Source organism: Uloborus diversus, chromosome 9, assembly GCF_026930045.1.
Source record: "Uloborus diversus isolate 005 chromosome 9, Udiv.v.3.1, whole genome shotgun sequence".
Classification (NCBI taxonomy): domain Eukaryota; kingdom Metazoa; phylum Arthropoda; class Arachnida; order Araneae; family Uloboridae; genus Uloborus; species Uloborus diversus.
The window spans coordinates 105382549-105402341 of record NC_072739.1 but is presented as its reverse complement, the minus strand read 5'-3'; the positions used below and the strand labels follow the sequence as shown (position 1 = coordinate 105402341).

Below are 19793 nucleotides of genomic sequence, written 5' to 3'. Positions count from 1 at the left end.
TTTTATTTTGTAGCCCGATAAATGACAGTTGGAGTGAACCTAACCTGATAGCGTTGCAAAGCTGTGATTAGGAGCTACGTATAGCAGCCTTTACAATGCTGTGCCAAACAACGTGTTTTCATTTTTGAAAGACATTTTAAAAATAATGAAATTTGAGGCTAGTCAAATTTCATTAGTCATTCAGTAACAGTAACTGGTCAAGCAGTAACTGTTATTGGTGTTTGATATCGTGACACGGTAATGCACGGGTGGTTTTGATCTTGTTGACACAGACCTTTGACTTCAAGTAACCCCACACGAAGAAATCTAATGGTATTAAATCACACGATCTTGGGGGCCAATTCGGATCACCGAAACGAGAGAGTACACGACTAGGAAATGCCTTGTGCAGTAATTGAATTGTTTCATTAGCTGTATGGCAAGTGGCTCAGTCTTGTCGAAACCACATATTGGCCACATCAATAACATCCAATTTCGACAGCAATAACCGTATTAACTTGTCGCGATATCGAGCACCAGTTACAGTTACTGCTTGACCAGCCTCAACCTTCATTATGTTTTAAATATTGTTCAAAAAAGAAAACACGCTATTGTATCCTAGAACGTTCCATTTTTAATAAACTTAAACTCTTAACTGTCAAATTGTTCTTTTTGCTTAATGCAAACTTAACTTAAACTTAATGCAACAACAGCGGCAAATTCAAACTGGTGTCCTTTTTCTGCCAGACCTGGTGCATTTTTACGCCACAAATTCATTTTTTATTGCATTCAAGTTGGTTGAGTGTAGTAACGGAAGCAAATTACAAATAAATGTTGCGTGAAAGTAAAGTAAAAAGGTCTTTGAGAACCGCTTCATGTAAACCAGGAAACGTCGCTCACCAACACCACCCTTTACAAATTATCCAAAATGCGTGACCATAACCACTGATTACCCTTTGAGAAAGTTATCAATTTCCCACCAAAAAAACAGAAAACAAGAATATCGAATAAGAAAAGAAATCTATGGTAAAAGAGCTTGATGTAACAATGTGAGATTTTCGTACTGCAGCTTTATTTATGCATGGTTCGTGATATCTTCTGAGTTGGAATAACTAAAATGAAATAGTTTTGTTACTGCAATTTAGGAATTAAATGATGACAAATTTGAGGCGAAATTTAAACCGGTTGTGAAGTTCTTGGCGTTATTCTTTAAACATTTCCTGTATTGTGAAATATGTGCAGTTGACTTATAATATATATCTTCTTAAAAATGTAAATACATGAAATATTATGTCAGCTGCAACTCTAAATAAAGGATCAAGTTAATCTTTATAATAATGCACACAACTTATTCCCGTTTTCATTTTTATGCTGGTACATTTATTCCTTGCAGTGCCGAAATATGTTACATTAAATCCTGCAAAGGGAGACCGAAAACTTACACGAGATATTAGTTCAATAGAAAATTGATAAATTTAATGTTGGCAATCAAAATTGGAATAAAACTACTCCACAGCAGACAGTTTATATTTTTTTAAATGAACTTCTGGTTAAGAAAGGAGTTAATTTTCAATATGCAAAGGATATTTTTCATGCATTTCATGACACCAAGAAGTACATTTTTGTCGCTTCTCCATTCATTACAAATTAGTTTTATGCATCCAAATTATCAAATAAAGTCCCCTCAGTTAATTAGTTATTAATAACTTAATTATATCATCGATTCCTATTATAAAAGTAATTTTCATGTCATTAATCATTAAAATGAGACTACCCCTCTTGCCACCCCTATAAGCAAACAAACCTACCCAAATTGTCATCCCTTGTCCTTTAAGCAAATCAAGCGTTCAATGTCTTTTGAGCAGGTAAAATTTCCAAAATTCCACTTTCAATAGTAATTAAATGGCATCTTCAATCGCTATTATCCAATGAAATATCCATTGCTAAATTATCAATCTCTTTTATAAAACTTAACTCCCTTAATTGTCATTTTATTAAATACAATGTATAGTCGGCAGTCCTTATTAGCCATCAAAAACTAAGCAATGACTCATTTAGTAGTTACAAATAAATTTCCCAGTTTTCCAACACATTGATAACCAAATGCCGTCAACCCCTTTATTCCAAATGTAATTTTAACAACTTTTTTTTTTTTTTTTTTGTGCTGTGCTATGCTGTGCTGTTTTTACGTTACTTGCTGAAGCTCAAATTTTTCTTTTTGCCTTCTTATTAAGAACCAATTTACGTTAATGTTGGCTCCTACAGTCCGCACTAGATCTTTAGGCTCTATGAATCTTTGTGCCGCTTTATGACCAAAGTTGAAGTTATAGAAGGCGATAATGAAATAACAAACTTTCTCTTATATGTTTAGTTTAAATAGCGCCATCTGTGAACTAACTGGTAAATTAGAGTGGTAGATAACCTGCTGTACTAATGTTCCATTTCACCGTCACGTGCGGGACAAAAGTACGCTTAAATTTCATTAACATTTCGTCATATCTCTTAATATTTTAATGAAACAGGGGTAAGCAATTTTTTTAATCTTTACATTTGATACAAAGTTGATCCTGACAGAATTTTATTTTTATTGAACAATTTTGTTATTTAAAATAAAATTTATTTACATGCGTCACGTGTGGGACATGCAAAGTCAACCTCCGGTAACTTGCTTACGAATAAGCTAATATTTTTCCCCTATTAATACAGGAATGACGAAACAAACTGTAGATTTTGAAAGCTATGGTTCCAACGTAAAGGAAACATACCTCATTAGTTTAGCAATAAATATTTATACCATTGAAAAAATATATGTATATGCCCATTCCATTGAAAATGGTCATTTTGTCCAGCACGTGACAGTTCCTTTATTTCATAAAAAAGAAAAAGTTTTTTAAAAAATTTTTTGGTTCAAGAAGTCGCACATACGTTAGTGATTTCTTAAGCAACAAAGTTTTGTTCATCACCCTTTTAAATTATTATTTTTTATGATATATATGAAGCGTCACGTGCGGGACAAAATGACCGTTTTCCGTGGAATGGCCCTAATACCAAATTTTAAATAATATTTCAACATGTCCCATTGCGTATTTTTTCTGGAAAGCAATTTTGCGTGAATATTAAAACTAATACGATTTCCTAAACCCAAAAAGAAATGAACCATTGTTTCTGTTTCGAACTTAAAATAATCTTTTCCTTTCAGACAAAATATAGTTTGAAAAATTATGAAAAACCAACACACTTTTTCAAATATTAGAACATTATTAAGGAGATTTGGGTACTCATGTAATTGGCGATCTACCTGTAAAGTTTGTCAGCAAGTTCCTTGCTGGCTCAACTGAAATCCGTGTTTTCAATGTATAATTCCGCGTCATGTACTATCTAACTATCGTTCGTTGTATGATTACCGAATTTCATTAAACTGGGATAAAATGTTTAAATAAAGTTTTCTTTTATTCACAGCTACTTGTAAGCTAGGGTGCCATCCAGAACATGGATTCTGCAGTGTTCCCGGCGAATGCAAGTAAGTCTTTTTTTTCTGTGTTGGATTTAATGAATGACAATGTATTGAATTGTCTGGTTGGTTGAAATGGAGACAAAATGAAGAGATCAAATGGAAGAGAATTGTCTGCTGGTCTGAAATGTAGAACAGCAGCAATCTACCTCTTCGTACCTGATTTACATAGATGACTTCGATAACTCAAATCATTTATAACCTTCAATATTCAAAGGAAAATTTAGTTTTTCAAAAATGCGAACAGCGATTTGAACTTTTACAACGCATGTTTCCTGACAAAAAACTTTGACAAACAACGTATTATTATTATTACTATTTGGACATAAAGTTTAAAAGTTGTAATCTAAACTATAAGAATAAGTTTCATTTTTCTATAAATATTTAAATGATAGCGAAGAGAAAAGGGAAGAAGGACTATAGATCTGGTTTTCTTTCTTTTGAGCGTACTCAACTACAAAAAGAAAGATTCCAGACGCTAGTGCTATTAGCCCTTTTACAACGTATGTTTTCTGACAAACCAAAAGCATGTATTATTACTGTTATTATTATCGTTATCATTATTGTTAATTCTTCTTATTATTAATATTATTATTTAACTGTCATTATTATCATTATTAATATTATTATTAGTAGTGTTATTATTATTATTATTATTATTATTATTATTATTATTACTATTATTAAGTTTATTATTATTATTTGTACATGAGCTTTTAAAAGTAAAATTGAAAAACAAGTTTTATTTACTATAAATATTTAAACGAGAGCGGGAAGGGGAAGGAGAGTAGAGAACTGGTTTTTTTTTCTTTTTTTTTCTTCTTCTTTTGAGCGTTTTTGACTACAGAGAGAAAGATTCCAAACGCTGGAAAAAGTATGAAAATAAATGTAGTCGGCAGCAACGAAAAATCAACGTTAAAAAATAAATGCACTGTCGGGAGAATGAAATAAAATCGAAAGAGGTTTTAAAGAATCGGTATTTTTATTTATTGTTTTGTGTCCAAAAAAATCTTAAGCCAATGTGATGTCAAAATAAATAGGTAAAAATAAAAACAAAATTACATTAGCAAAAAAAAAAAGAATCACACTCAAGTTAAACGATATGCAACTAATAACCCGTGTTGTATTTAGCTTGAGCGTTTGTATTCCAACAGTAATCGTTACACAATAAAAATTAAATACCAAAAGAAAAGATGGAAAAAAAGAAGCAAAAGTAGTAGAACTGATGTTAATTAATATTTTTTTCATGCAGCATGTGTGAAAGCAGAGAAATATAATATCTGTATGATTTACTTTATCATAATTGAGTACATTTCAATAAGGGTGCACGTTTCAGTTAATGTACAGAACTATCCACCTGTTTGACTATCCGTAAGTATCATTCTTCAAGATTGGCAACTGTGAGAAAATGAAAAAGTACTTGCACGAATGCAGCCGCAATGCAATGCCTGAATACCATGAAATCTCAAATGAGTTTTTAAGAATTATTATTTCTTACCGTTTACTCTATTGAAATCATGTACGAAAATAGTTCTTAAAAAAGTTCTCCCGTTATTTTAAAATCATTGCTTAAGATCTTGCAGTCCTCCAGAAGAAAAAAAAAAAAACATGTTCCTGATATAACCATTTTCACTTAATGCATCTCTTTGCCAACTTTATTATTTACCAACACTTTTCTTTAGATACAACTGTTGGAGACTTAAGTTATGCAGCATATCTCAAAGCGAAAGATCTCATTTTGAAAAGATATAGATCGTGCTAAACCCATGATCTCTGAGATATATTTTATGTTCCAACTTTCATTCGAAGTTCGTGATTGAAAATAATAGGAAGCCATGTGTCATGTCGCTTTATCTTGATCTCAGGGAATCATTTTTGGATAAATAACTTTTAGAAAAACATTCAGTTGTTGCTAATTTGTTAAGGACAGGCTGTGAATTTATTGTCTTTCAATTGCTCTTCGGAAGTCACAGTAATCCTTAAAGCTTATATGTCCGTTTAATGAGAAGTGATGAAAATTCAATACATTGGAACAGTCAACAATTCTGTATCAATGTTTTGGCCTAACAACTTTCTTAGAACCATATTCAGTTGTTGATTTCTTACGGACATGTTGTGAATTGATTGTCTTTCAATTGCTCTTCGGAAGTCACAGTAATCCTTAAAGCTATATGTTCATTTAATGAGAAGTCCTGAAAATTCAATGCATTGGAGCAGTCAACAATTCTGTAACCATTTTTTGGCTCAACAACATTCTTAGAACCATATTCAGTTGTTGATTTGTTACGTACAGGTTGTGAATTAATTGTCTTTCAATTGCTCTTGGGAAGTCACTGTAATCCTCAAAGCTATGTTCAATGCATTAGAACTATCAACAGTTCTGCGTTAATTTTTCACAAAAACAAAGTGCTTGATTCATTTGTGAAGGTTAAGAATGTATTTTTTGATAGTTATACTGCATTTAATCATTATATCTATACTGCCATGGGCAGGTAAACAGCATTATCTGTAGAAAAGAGTTTCCCGGATATTTGAAGAAACGCGGTCTGAATTCAGTACTAATAATAGGAAAATGTTGAAATCGGAGGGTTTTTTTTTTTTCAGTAGAAACCAAACAAGCTTGTATAACAAAGCTAACGTACAATAAATAGATGGCAAAAATGTAAAAAAATGAAAAAATTACTACAGTTACTGCTTTTTACTTGTCCACGGCAACTATTATATGCAACTCTCCAGAGACTATTGTATGAATGCATATCTGTGTATGCAATTATATATATATGCTTCTTTTGACGTTAATGCGTATAACTGCATAAAGTAGTAAATTTTAAAAACAGCTACATAATACTGCGTTTTTTACTCACTTTTGAATTTTTCTTCATAAAAATATACAACAAATAACTATTTTGTGCTTCATAAAGAACCAGAAATCCGGTAAGCCGTTTTTATTTCTTGGGCCATTTTTTTGTACCCGTTATTAATGCGCGTAATATTTTTTGTGCATATTATCGACAAAAATTGATATTGATTACACAGAATACAAAAAAGGCAAGAATAGAAAAGTTATTCGTGTTTTTGTTCAGATGAGAAAAACTGTATATTCGTGAAATAAAATGTTTACTGTATACTTCTCGAATTTTTCGTGCATATTTTTGCAATTTTTTGTACGTATTTGCATGCAGATTTTTATTATTGTATTGCACATATAGTACAGACTCTAATCATAACTATTTAATGCAATCAGTTTTTCATAGATTTTTAAATTATAGATATCTTTTTAACTATAGATATGCTTTCAAAAATTAATTTATATCAGTATTCGTTTGTTTGTACAGTGGCGTCACGATAGTTTTGGGATAAACCCTGCCTTCTGAAAATATGGTTGGGAACCATACAGCGAATCCTAGTCCAATCGGCGTGACTACGTTTCCTCCATAGGGATAAAATTCTAGGTTTCTATAAAAGAAGTTCCTTCCAGGAGAAAATTATGACTGTGCTAATAATTTAGTATTCATTTTATTTCACAATCGAAGACTAAGTGTGAGATCAGATGAGTACTTATAAAATTTTGTAAAAGTGGAAAAAATAAGTTCACAAAAACGGTTGGCAAATTTAATATTCCTAAGTCACGGAATTTTTAAGGTAGATGAAAAATAGTTCAAAAAACTCCGATAGATGGATACGAGCACTGCACATTCCTTCAAGAGCGGTAACATCCTTCATCAAGTACGAAACAGGGGGGGGGGGGTTCGTTCTTAGTCCTCCTAAAAGGAGAAGAATCCAAAATGCATACTTATACTTTCAATGGCGAAGTCTGCGCCATGGCGCGTACCCCCTCCCCCGGTCGTGGACACCCGATTTTAAGTATCCTCAGCGCCCGATTAAGATATCTGGGGGGGGGGGGGGGCAATGCCAATTGCATTTTTTGGGCTCCCTTTTTAATCAAAAATTTTAATTTTAAACAAAAACAGCGGAGATCTTAAACCATGGCCTAGTTGGCCTATTCAGTAAACAGGCCCTTGCCACAGTAGTGTTTCAAGTATTCTCAATTTGTCAACAACACGCGTTTTGATTGATTTTAAATTTATCAGTCGATTTCTAAGATACACGACACAGAAAGTCATAAATCACGAAGATTCACAACTCATACAACATAAATATTACCTAAGACACGGATAGGTACCGTGAAAAAAAAGTGTCCGTAACACAGGTGACTTTTATTGGTCCTGCAGAGCGTGTCTTTTCCGAAGTACGATGCAAATGGGGGTTCATTGTTTTTGATGTAGTTCCTCATTTCCTCGACATGCTTCACACTTGAGATGCTGTTTTATATCCGGTCATTCAATTTCTCCAAATCGTGCTAATTCAAGATATCTTCCTTCCGACATGGTTACGGAATCTGAACTCAAGTAACTATTGCACAGAAGAAATATGTTTTTCTATAGTAGTTTGGTCCCTGGTTGACATAGATCGAGTCATAAATCAGAGACCGACTGCGCAGCGAGGGGGAGATGAGGATTAAACCCTCCAGAGAGTTCTTGGTTTAAGCACATATTACCAGTCCTAATGCGCTAGTTTGTATGCATGTAAGGTATATTATAACCAATCCTCCCCCCACCCCAGCGGTGCCCATCCTCCCCAAGCGCATCGGCGCACCCCCCTAAATTCCACCAAAATTCCCTGCCCCATATCGGAAGGCCCCCCCCCCCCTGGCCAAAAAATTGAGAAATACCCCTTAAAACAATCCTTCAAAGAATATCAATGGCCCTGTTTGCGCATGACCCTACTCCCTAGGTGGGCACCCCTGTCTCACGCATAAGGTAAGTTCTGGCTTCACTGGTGTAGGGACGCTTCAGCAAGACATTTCTCTTGGCGTCGGGGGATCATATAGACCTTATATTTATAGATAATATTATGAGCAGAAGTATGACTTAAAATCAGAAGTCATTCGGGGATTAACAGTAAACCCTTCATTGGTAAGTCCCTGACACACACACACACACACACACACACACCACCACACACGACACATACACATAACAGACAGTGAGATACAAAGGGATGTTAAGTGAACTATTAAAAGTTTTGAATAAACGCGTTTAAAGTTCAGATCCTAGGTAGGATTTCATAATAATTTTTTTCCAAGTCCTAATGTATAGCAGTACTTATCAGAGCTACTAGTACCATCTCTTGTCCCAAAACCGAGAAGGAGTTCTCCTAACATTTGCACTAGTTTTCTTGAAATTTTTAGTTTTGGCATTTGCATCCTTGATGCTTCTCATAGCCACATATGTATATATTTCTGTGAAAGACCGAAGTTGGAAAATGTCAACATTCATCGATGATTCACGGGAAATATTGGGTGTCCATCAATCACTTTGGATGTGAACATTGATATTCACCGACTGCTGCAACACAAATACGTACAAATATAAATGCAAATCTCTGGGCGATGTTCCCTGAAAGATCCAACAGTACATGTCATTGCGTTGGAATAGGCATAATTCATAAGTTTTGATGAGATATTAATTCTGTGCAACTTAAAAATAATTGTTAAAAATCGATGTCATCATGTGGTTAATAACGGGAGAAAACGTGGTCAACTCAAATTCACAGAATACTGGTTCATCACAGAGAAAATAGCTTGAATTTTATTCAACTTCGTTTGAAATTGCTTAAACGCGTATTTCAATACTTTGTGCCTTTTGCAGACTTTTTTTTTGGACCTTGACATGCCACATTTCCAGTTCTAATATGGTAATAAATATTAATGCGTGTAAAATCAGTTAGGACCAACCCTTCCCCTTATGAGAAAAAGTAAATTAACGAGGTATACAAAAATATTGTAGAACAAGAGTTAAACGACGAAGTAGGCAAACACGAATTAATGAGGTACTGAACTTGAACAGTGTGTGTGACTTGTATGCAAGGCTGTGAAGTCGAAGCGAAAATGTCCGACTAGGGCGTCGACTCCGGGAATTTCAGAGCCTCCGACTTTGACAGCTTTGTCCCTAAATCATTTCAACCCCGACAGCTATACCCCAAAGTCAGTCCGACTCCGCAAGCTCTGGTACAGAGGCGGATTTAGGGAGAAAATGACAACTCCAGCTTTTGGAATTTCAAATCTTCGACTGCCGACTCCGAGTTCGACTCCTTCACTCAAAAATCCAACTCCAACTCCACAGCCCTGCTTGTTTGTGCTAAGTGGTTTAAGTCACTCCTTACGTGCGCATTGCAGGATTTATATATGTTTCATTCGTTGCACATATTAAATCCAAATAAAAGTATACGTTTTAACTTCACTGAAGTAGAAACGTCAAATATAGAGCTCTATTTTCTAACAGGGAGAGGGAGGAATGAAATGAGGTAGTGAGAAGCAAAGGGATGTAAGTGGACATGTTCAAATTTTGAATGAAACGAGTTTAAAGATAACGTTCTAGGTAGGCTTTCATTGAAAAGTTTTCTAAATCATGCTGTAAACTAGTACCTACCAGGGCTACTAGTACTAGCTCTTGCACCAAGACAGAGGAGAAGTTCATCTACCATATGTACTGATTGTCTCCAAATTTTTCATTTTGACACTTACATCCCTTCGCTTCTCACTGCCCAAATATAAATTACCCTCTGCTCAGGACTGCCCTTGTTTTGAATTTCGGGCACTGGTATGATACAAACGGGGTGTAATGTGGCTAAAACTTGCGGAAGGCACGCTTGAGGTAGCAGCATGGGCAGTGTGCAATCCAGCAATCCACATGATCGCTCGAGCGATGCGTCGCGTATAAACAAAACAAAACACCACAGACAGCAAGAAAACGAAGAAAAATCCTTTCATCTTTAGATGATTCCCGTGGGAAAGGAAGACTTGTCCTAGTTCGTGACCTTCTGTGTCCGAGGTCACAACTTACGGATGACCACTGATGCTTGGTCGATCCCCCGTGGCAGATCAGCAGATTAGTTGCCATATTATATTCCGACAGGATTTCCAATTTAATAGTTTTTCTACTTGACCAGTCCCGCGGAAGAAGATGCTTAGCCTGGTGGTATCTTCTTCGTTTTCCGGTTGCTTATTCTTCAGTTGGGGATTTATGCCGGAATACAAAACCTTGCTCAAAGTGCGTGTCAAAAATATCTGATTGAGTGAATAAATGTCGGTTGTGCGTGTTGTATGGCTTGTTGAGAGAAAGAGAAAAAGGTGGTGGATATAAAGATTTGAGTTTTTTTTTTTGTAAAAGCTTGTTACCTGTTAAGCTTGTATACATTTATAATCCTCTCTTAATTTAAACCTAGCGTGACTTAAACGAATGTTATACATTGTATAAACAGACGGTTTATCTGCTTTTTGATGAATTGTCCGGAGAGTGCATGATGTTGCTCTCTTCAAAGTTTCATGTTATTTTTTCTTTTTTTATTTTGCAACCTTAAGTGTCATGCTTCCTTTTTCTAATAAATCTGATTTAAATTTGAAATTTTTGTAAATGTTCGGAATCCCTAGTTCCCCCTTTTTTCAAAATTGGTTTACTTAAATATTGATACGTTTCAACTCGTGAAAGGTTTATTGCGTACCTGTTTGACTCAACATTTGTTTTTCAAGCTAAATTTTTTTTAATGACTGTTCCAATGACTGTCTAATATATATATATATGCACAACTGAATGCATAAGTTATTAACACTGCAATTACTTTTGCTCGAACTGTGGTTAAAAGTAGACATAAGTTAAACTATTTAGGAAAGAGACACTGTAGCTGAAATGGTTAGACGTATGGTTATTAATGAGATTTCAATTCAAAAGTTTTAAACTAGTTTAAAATTTTTATAAATCATATTATGTATGATATAAATAGTACACATTATTTCGTTACTATCACCGAAACTTCAAAAGTCATTTGAACCTAATTGCAGCTGTAAAAATGCAGCTGATATCACTTTTTATACACGATGGTATTTTGTACATGTATTGATATATTTTTTTTTCGGAGAAATGATAAGGAATAATTATTTAAGGTGACTTCTTGCGCAAGCAAATGTACATAACCAATGGTCCACAAACTAAATAAATAGAATTGTCAAACTAGTTCTCATTTCGATTAGAATAGTCAAACGAAGCTACTCTTTCAATTATTTACTAAAAAAATGTATTTACACTGAATGTAGTTTCAAAGTTTGTGTTTATCACACCCGTAAAATAATTGCATTAATTTGCATTAAACGTTCAGTAGAATCGAAGAATACATGTTTGTGCTTATTAAAGAAGTTTAAAAAAAGAGTAAAAATAAAATAACGAAAATTATTTTTGCTGGTTTTTTGTATCTTAGATTTTATTTTTACGTTATCAAACCATCTCGAAAGCTATCAAATTCTTAAAGTTTTTTTCAGTAGATAACACGGACTCCTGATTCAAAAAGTATCTTAGTCTACTTAAATAAATCTGTTAAGTTTCTAAAGCAATCCTATAATCTGTTTTTCGTTTTAAAACAGCTTTTTCTTAGGCTTAGTGCTATAATTAAGAAGTCCTATGAACAGATCAAAAACCAGTATAAAATCAGCCATTGCCTTCGTTGCCTTTCTACTATAGAAACCAACAGGGCGTCATTACTGTATTGGAGCAGTTACTGAATTTAAAATTATGTCACGAAATATTTTTAGCACCTTTTCTGCGCACCTATGAGAATATTATGAAAACATAAAAAAAAATTAACCAATTATATTATCAATTACGTGACTGAACCAATGAAGTTGTATTTTTTCTATTACAAATTCATTAATTTAGTTGTTTCATTGATTTATACACAGTGTATTTTTCAAATTGAGAATTTTAAGCACATGATATTGATAAAAAAAATAACGTAATCGTGAGTAATATTTTTATATCAAACAAACCGAAAACAGAAATTTAAAAAAAATCAAATAAACACAGATTTTATTCACAGATATACAAATTATAAAAAATAGTTCTATTTTATTATGTGCTGTGATCGTTAAAAAATATTCATCTGTTACATTCAAAATATTTGGTGACGACTTCAGTTTCAGACGGATATCTGATTTAACTAGAGCTAATTTAGTTAGAATGCAAAATGTTATCATAGTATTCCATGATAAACATTTTTAAAAGATTCGTTAGATTGTGCACCGAAAGTGAATTAAAAAGTACGGAATTTTGTGTACTAACATGAGATTAATGAAATAGTAACTGAATTTTAAACACCATTATTATCCAACAGAAAAGTATAAACCTTTTTTTTTTTTCAAAACAAATATTAATTTTACTCTCGAATGGAGAAATTATGAAGATAGAACTGTTTTATTCTGTGCTGTATTCACTGGAAAAATCTTCATCTATTATGTTTGAAATGTTTGGTGATGACTTCAATTTCCGACGCGAATCAGTATCAGTATCGGCTTTAGACTGAATCGGTGCTCCATGATAAATATTTAGATGATCAGTTATAGTGTGTATCGAATGTGAGTTCAAATGTACGGGCTTTGGTCTTTCTCTACTCAAAAGAAAATTCATGTTTCTTGACGTAACGTCGAAAGGCTGAGATGAGCTGTGCTGTATGCCTTTCTGAGGCTGTCGTACTCGAGATTTCCACTGTCTAGAACGAGAACTAGCAGGACTGTTTTCTGGAGATTGAAAGTTTTCTTTTTGGTCTGTTGCATCGACATGTCTTACGCCCATCCATTGTTCAAGCTTAGTCCTCCTGTTGACTGGATCGACTTTTGTGGAGGTATCTTGTTGCAGATCCTCTTCAGGAATTAATAGAACCTCTTCAGGATTAAAATCCTTTGAAAGGCTGCACACCGTTGGTTGAAGTTTCTGTGGATTTGATGCATCACCAGCTTCGATTGAATTGGCCAACAAAGGGCCAGTCTCTGAAACTTGACTGCCAGTCACTTCAGTAATATAGTTCTTCTTTCTATTCTCTTTCTTTTTGGATTTGCAGCAATAGTCCAGTGCAACCACTAGAAGAGATGATACAGTTGCTACTGCTACAACTATTGGCAAAAACTCGAATAGGTAACTGGCATCTGCTCTATTAATTCTGACTATTCGTTTTGTCTCTGAATTATTTATAGTGCCATTTGAATCAGGTTGCAAATTAGGCTCTATGTTTTCATTGTTCAATAAATTTGGTGACAACGCTCGTTTGCCTTGCTGACTTTCCGCATCCCCCACTTTTAGTTTATAATGGTTAAAATCTTGTGCGTTTGGGCTAATCCTTAAATTATGCTCAAGGTCGGGAACAAATGATTTCTTCTGCAGTTTATTTTGAAAATTTTCATAGTCTGCATTATTATATCGGTTTCGTAATGTAATATGTTTGTTCATTGATTGTGACGTATCTCTTGATGGTTCTCTCAGTTGAGGGTAAATTTCGGGCACAGGACGTAGCACTTCGTCATAATTTTCAAACTTGTCTCCATTTGTCCTTGCATTGATTTTCATTCGCGGAAAAGTTTTTTGGTATTCATTTTCGAAAAATTCATAAGGGGAATCTTTTTCCATATATCTATCTTCAAAACCAGATCGAATAAATCTTTTATAAATCCGATGACTTCTTAATTTTTTTTCTTTATTCATACTGAACGTAGAAGTAAATAGCGATTTAATTTTACTGCTTCTTGTTTGATTTGTTACATGCTGTATTTGATAACCGTCTATGAAATTATTAACATTTGACACTATGGGACTCAACAAAAATATCAATAACCACTTCATGCTGAGATTCTGTTAAAAGCTGATTATATTTTCTAACAGAGGCTGTTCCTTTAATTGAAACATTTTTTTTCCTCAAAACTACATGCGATGCATCATAGTTTGATTGTATTGTTAAATACAACAAGCAGTTATTTGTTATATCCAAAAGTTAAACAAGCATTGGCAACATTGCCAATATGAAACATTGTTACATATTTATTCATTGTTGATATTTAAAACTAATTGCCATTTTTGAAAGGAAAACAAAATGGCGGCCCAAAAATTTATTTAGTTGCAAACATCGTTCCTGCTAGATAAAAAAAAAAGTCTTCACCAATTTTTAATATGAAATTCAAAAATTCATGTAGCAATAAATTAATTGTGTAATACTTTCAAAACAAGCGAGAACTTTTACTTATATAGCACTTGTGTTGATTTTCATTCCTCATTAGCTACTTTAAACCATACTCTCTTACTCTGCTTTTTTTTTCCTAAAAAAAAATTGTTTGAATTTCCAGTTACAGTAAAACTTGTAAAGTTGACCGCCCTTGTAAGTTGATCTCCTTTCTAAAATGACTGCTATTGTTAGGTACAAAAATAGTTATGAATCATGTATATCAACCTTCATAAGTTGACCACTACAGCACTGAACCGCAGATGATCAACGTATACAAGTTTCACTGTATATTTAAAAAGTATTTCAGCTTTATCTTTTTCCCGATTTTTCATTGGCATACAATAAAACCTGTAAAGTTGACCACAATGGTAAATTGATCACCTGTCTAAGATGACCGCCATTGTCAGGTACAAAAATAGTCATGAATTATGTATATCAACCTTCATAAGTTGACCACGAATCTAAGTTGACCACTAAAGCACCTAACCTCAAGACGGTCATCTTATACAGGTTTCACTGCACTTTGATTTAAAAAAAAATTCTGTTTTTAATTTTGTAGGTGTCGTCCTGGTTGGAAATCCGAATTATGTGATCAATGTATGCCGTATCCTGGCTGCAAACATGGCTACTGCAACGGTTCACCATGGCAATGCATCTGTGATATAAACTGGGGTGGCATACTTTGCGACGGTGGTAAGTAAAAACTTTTAATGACACGCTACTAGTTGTGACAGTTTCGGAAAACTTTCAGCACAGTTTGAGGAGATTTCGACGGCAGAGATTCTGTCCAATTCTTTCAATTGGACAAGACTCCGTCAGAGAATTGACGGTTTCGGAAAACTTTCGGCACAGTTCGGAAAGATTTCGATGACTGAGATTCTGGCCATTTTTACCAGTTGTGGTTCCGAATTCTGTGGAAGATAAAAGTAAAAGAAAATTGGTGTAAAATTAGTACCAATCTGATTGACATCAAACATTGGCACTAAAATGGGATTTATGGTATGAGTGAAGCCTATACCATGAATCCGCTTAAAGGATACGAGTAAAATCTGGAAGAAATTTAGCAGGATGGTGAGAAATAGTTTGAATTAGGTGTTAGCACTTATGCTTTTTTTTTTTTGTAATCTTCGATTTTCTGCGTAATATTGAAACATAGCCATTTGAAAACAATTTCTTAGCTACAAAAAGAAAAAAAACAAACAAAAATCCTCCTGTGCTATAATATCTTGGATACAAAGTACAAAATTTTATATCTTAATTAATTCAATAGAAAGTGAAGGATATAAAATGAAAATACTGTAAGTTTTTCTAATTTTTCTCAACTGACACTATGGGTAGCAAAACGTAAAAAATGGATTAAATGTGCTTAGTGAAGGAAAAGTAAAAAAAAGGAAGAGGGGGGGGGGGGGGGAGACAAAAAGATTTTTAAAAAAAAGAACCCTTTCATTCAATAAAGTATAATATTTTAAACTGAAGAACAAAAGCTTTGTAAAACAATATTTAGTAAATGGAATCTGTAATTAAAAAGGATTTGGTGGTTCTTCTGTTTATTTGAATGATCTGTATTTCATACACATAATTTTTATATATATATATATATATAAACTCGCTTGTCTATTTTGTAACTGCAAGAGAAATTAAATTCACAAATGTAATCATGAGAAAAATCCTGCTTGCAAAAAAAAAAATAAAAGTACCTCAACAAGCTGATATTGACAGCGCCTAAATGCAAAATGAGCTTATTTTGGAATTGTTTATGACAACAACAAAAAGAGGGAAGAATTTGCAAGAACACAATTGCAAAAACAATCCTGTTATAAAAATGTTAAAAGATGGTGCGATAACCGAATTCATTCTGTACTTGAAAATCAGATATACTTTGTTGTGTATGATGATAGCGACATGTTCTACAATGGGAATGTAACTTAAATTTTGAACAAAGAAAAAGCAGAAATGAATTTTCTGAAACAAAGTGTCAGAAATTTTAGTTTGTTCAAGCGAGACATTTCTAGAAGTAATTTGAAATAAGTGCATTTTTTTCAGTCTGGTTAATTAAAATTAAAAAGAAAAAACCTTGCACTTGATAGAAACATGAATGATGAAGATAGCATACAAATATTAAAGAAATTTCATCACCGAATCGTGGGCTTAGAGCAAAGAACAATAACCAATTGTAGTCAACTAGTAAGAGTAACGTCAAATTATTTCAATTATAATGTGTTATTTCTTACACATAAAACTTTTTGTCATTAAAACATCTCTTTGTGGACTAAGAAATGATAATTTAGAATAGTTAATTACTTTTGACATGGATTACTTAAAAAAAGGGGGTGACCCATATTTACCCCATGTGTGATCCATAATTGCCCCGATCCGGGGTAATTCATGGTCACTCATTTAATTTAAATAAAATAAATAATAATCTAATTTTAGGTAAAGGGATTATTTGAGTAATTTCTAACTTGCGTAAGCTTACTCCATGCCAAATTAAATCATTTTATCTTTTCTTCTTAAGAAAATGTTAAGATGTTATGGTATTTTGACCCATAATTGCCCCGTCTGACCCCATGTTATACAATGTAATGTCACACTCGTTGGTAGCACAAAGAAAAGTGTACTAAACAACAACAAGAAACACAAAAGAATATTAACAATGCATGAAAACAATGTAAATAGGAAAAGTTGAACAATATGAATATTAAGATAATTAATAGAGCAGTAACTGCTACGTTTTCAAAGAGCTGGAGCAGTTGGCATAATTACAATAATTTGCAGGTTTCTATAGATGTCAGTTACGCACAAGTCAGCGAGTAATTGTATTGCAAGAATTTGCTTGCTTATTTCAACTGCGTGGTAGGTTTTGTATTGGTTGACATTAAACAAATATTATAAAAGGTGACAAGTTTTTTGATGATGCTGACACGTACTATACAACCCCCTAGCTCTGATTTGCAAAAAAAAGAAAGCAGAAAACTAACCCACTGCATTAGAAAAACATGAAAACGCCAAAATATCGGTCATCTAAGTGCACGAGGTCCAATTCCATGCCAGTTCTAAAAGGTAACCGAAGGCTGTGCATCCAAGTAAACGCCTCCCTCTTTTGGGCTTATTGTTGTTGTTTAATACACTTGCCATTGTGCTACCTACGAGTGTGACATTAAATTGTATAATATATATATATATATATATATATATATATATATATATATATATATATATATATATATATATATATATATATATATATATATATACATTAGGGTGGTCCTTATTTTTGAAGTTGTAGATATTTTACACGACGCCCCCTCAATTTGTTCCATTATACAAATAAATGATCCATGCAAAATTTTAAGTCAATCCATGAATATTAACACTTGCCCCTAGGGCCCCCTTTTTTGAGTTTTGAAGAAAAATTTGCGGATTTTCTCATTTTTATGTAAAAATATTCCTAGATTTCAAATTAAAAATAATTTTGAACCTCAATAGATGTTGCTACTTCCAGACCAACCATTCTCTCACTTTCATTCTGTAAAATTTTACATATTACATAGGGTACATGTACACCAATGGCCTTGGGACAGGCATACCGCTATTCGCGCTCGTTTCAAACCAAGCGGAAGGGAACATTTCTTTCCACCAGGATGGACACAAGGGATTCTAAAGGCTATTAATGAATGGCCTAGGCCATTAATGAATGATTTTTGACAACAAAAAATTGTCTCCTCAAGGCTTTGGGGGTGTTGATTTAGAAAATTTTCTGTGCATGTAATAGGTGTGGCAAATAGGATCACTAGGTTTCCATGCTATAAATATAAGTAATGACAATTATATTTTAATTCGCTGTTCTTTAGTTATATACTTAAATGTTTATGCATTCTTATAATTTAAATTTTGAAAAATCCATGATTACCCTACCATAAAAATAAATAATATATAAAATATAAATTTAAAAAAATTCCAAATCGGAATAATGTAAAAATCTATACTTTAAACTGTCTTCTATTTCAGTACATAGTCCTTTATTATCATCAAATTCCTCTTGCAATTCACAAGATTTAGAATCCAAAATGGATATCTATCCTAACCTGTTGAACCTTTTTTCTACATCTGGTCTACCACAACGCAAAAAAGCTTGACAACTATTGAGATCTGCTGTTAGACAAATGCCCTATTTGGGACAAAGATGCTGCTCATTTATTAACAGCCTATGTAGATACAGTAAATTTAAATCCAAATAACCTTATGATCAATTGTAAATCCCTTAAGAGAACAAGAGAAAATCTTCGAGAGGTAAAATCAGATTTCATGAATTTAAATTTAGATTTTTTAGTTATTTCCTGGGATACAAAGCTACATCCAGATGTAACTGGAAAAAAAACGCCGATAGGCTTACCACGATAGCTTCAGGTTCCAATGTTGAACAGCTACTCAGAATTTCTGAGATATTTCTTCAGTTGTATATGATATCTTAGATGATTGCTCTTTATTGCTAACTGTTCTAGCTGTAGTGTTTTGTAAAGCGGCTTACAATTCCGGCCGTATAAATTGTGCCTGTAATTTTTTAGAGCAAAAGCTGAACGGTGATATATTGCATTTGTATTACTATCATCATGCACTTTAAATCGTACTGCAGAGTGTCTTTAAAGAAGTTCTTGCCTTTCTTAGTTCTAGACACGATATTCCATTATTTAAGCGCTTCAAAATTCAAAAATTACACATACCACTTAAATTCTAAAAGAAGAATTTGATGACATATTATTGTTCATAGAAAGCGGAATTAAGAAATATTGCAGAGAATTCTCATAACGTGTAATTATATTTCTTGGTGAAGTCCTCCCTCCTACAGGGGTATATTTTCGGCAACCTGGAGCTTATCTGTGAACCAGATGGGTGGCAAAAGGAATTTATTGTTTGACTATTTATATATTTAGGAAACAATTTAAATTGACCTTACATGATGAGATGCTGTTTTACAGTTAAATGTTGTATGAAGATATAGTTTTTCGCAGCAACCCATTCCAGGCCTTTTAAATTAATATCAAGTCTACTGTCTAAAAAACCTGCAGCGTACAAAATGATGACAAACATGCAGCAGATGCAGTTATTGAAAAATTCATAAATCACTTATGGTATTTAGGGGATGAATTAGTAGCTTTGTCCGTATTGGATGAAAGAATTAACTTTGAAGATAGGAAAAGACTACTTC

General features: G+C 33.3%; 1 protein-coding gene across 1 annotated transcript in view; it reads left to right on the top strand.

The window, feature by feature from the left end:
* Nucleotides 1-19793, top strand: part of LOC129230418 (protein jagged-1-like) — a 65382-nt gene that overhangs the window by 16999 nt on the left and 28590 nt on the right. The window contains exons 4-5 of the mRNA XM_054864817.1: nucleotides 3439-3499; nucleotides 15147-15280. Coding sequence (XP_054720792.1) covers nucleotides 3439-3499; nucleotides 15147-15280 — 195 coding nt within the window. The remainder of the gene's footprint in view (nucleotides 1-3438; nucleotides 3500-15146; nucleotides 15281-19793) is intronic.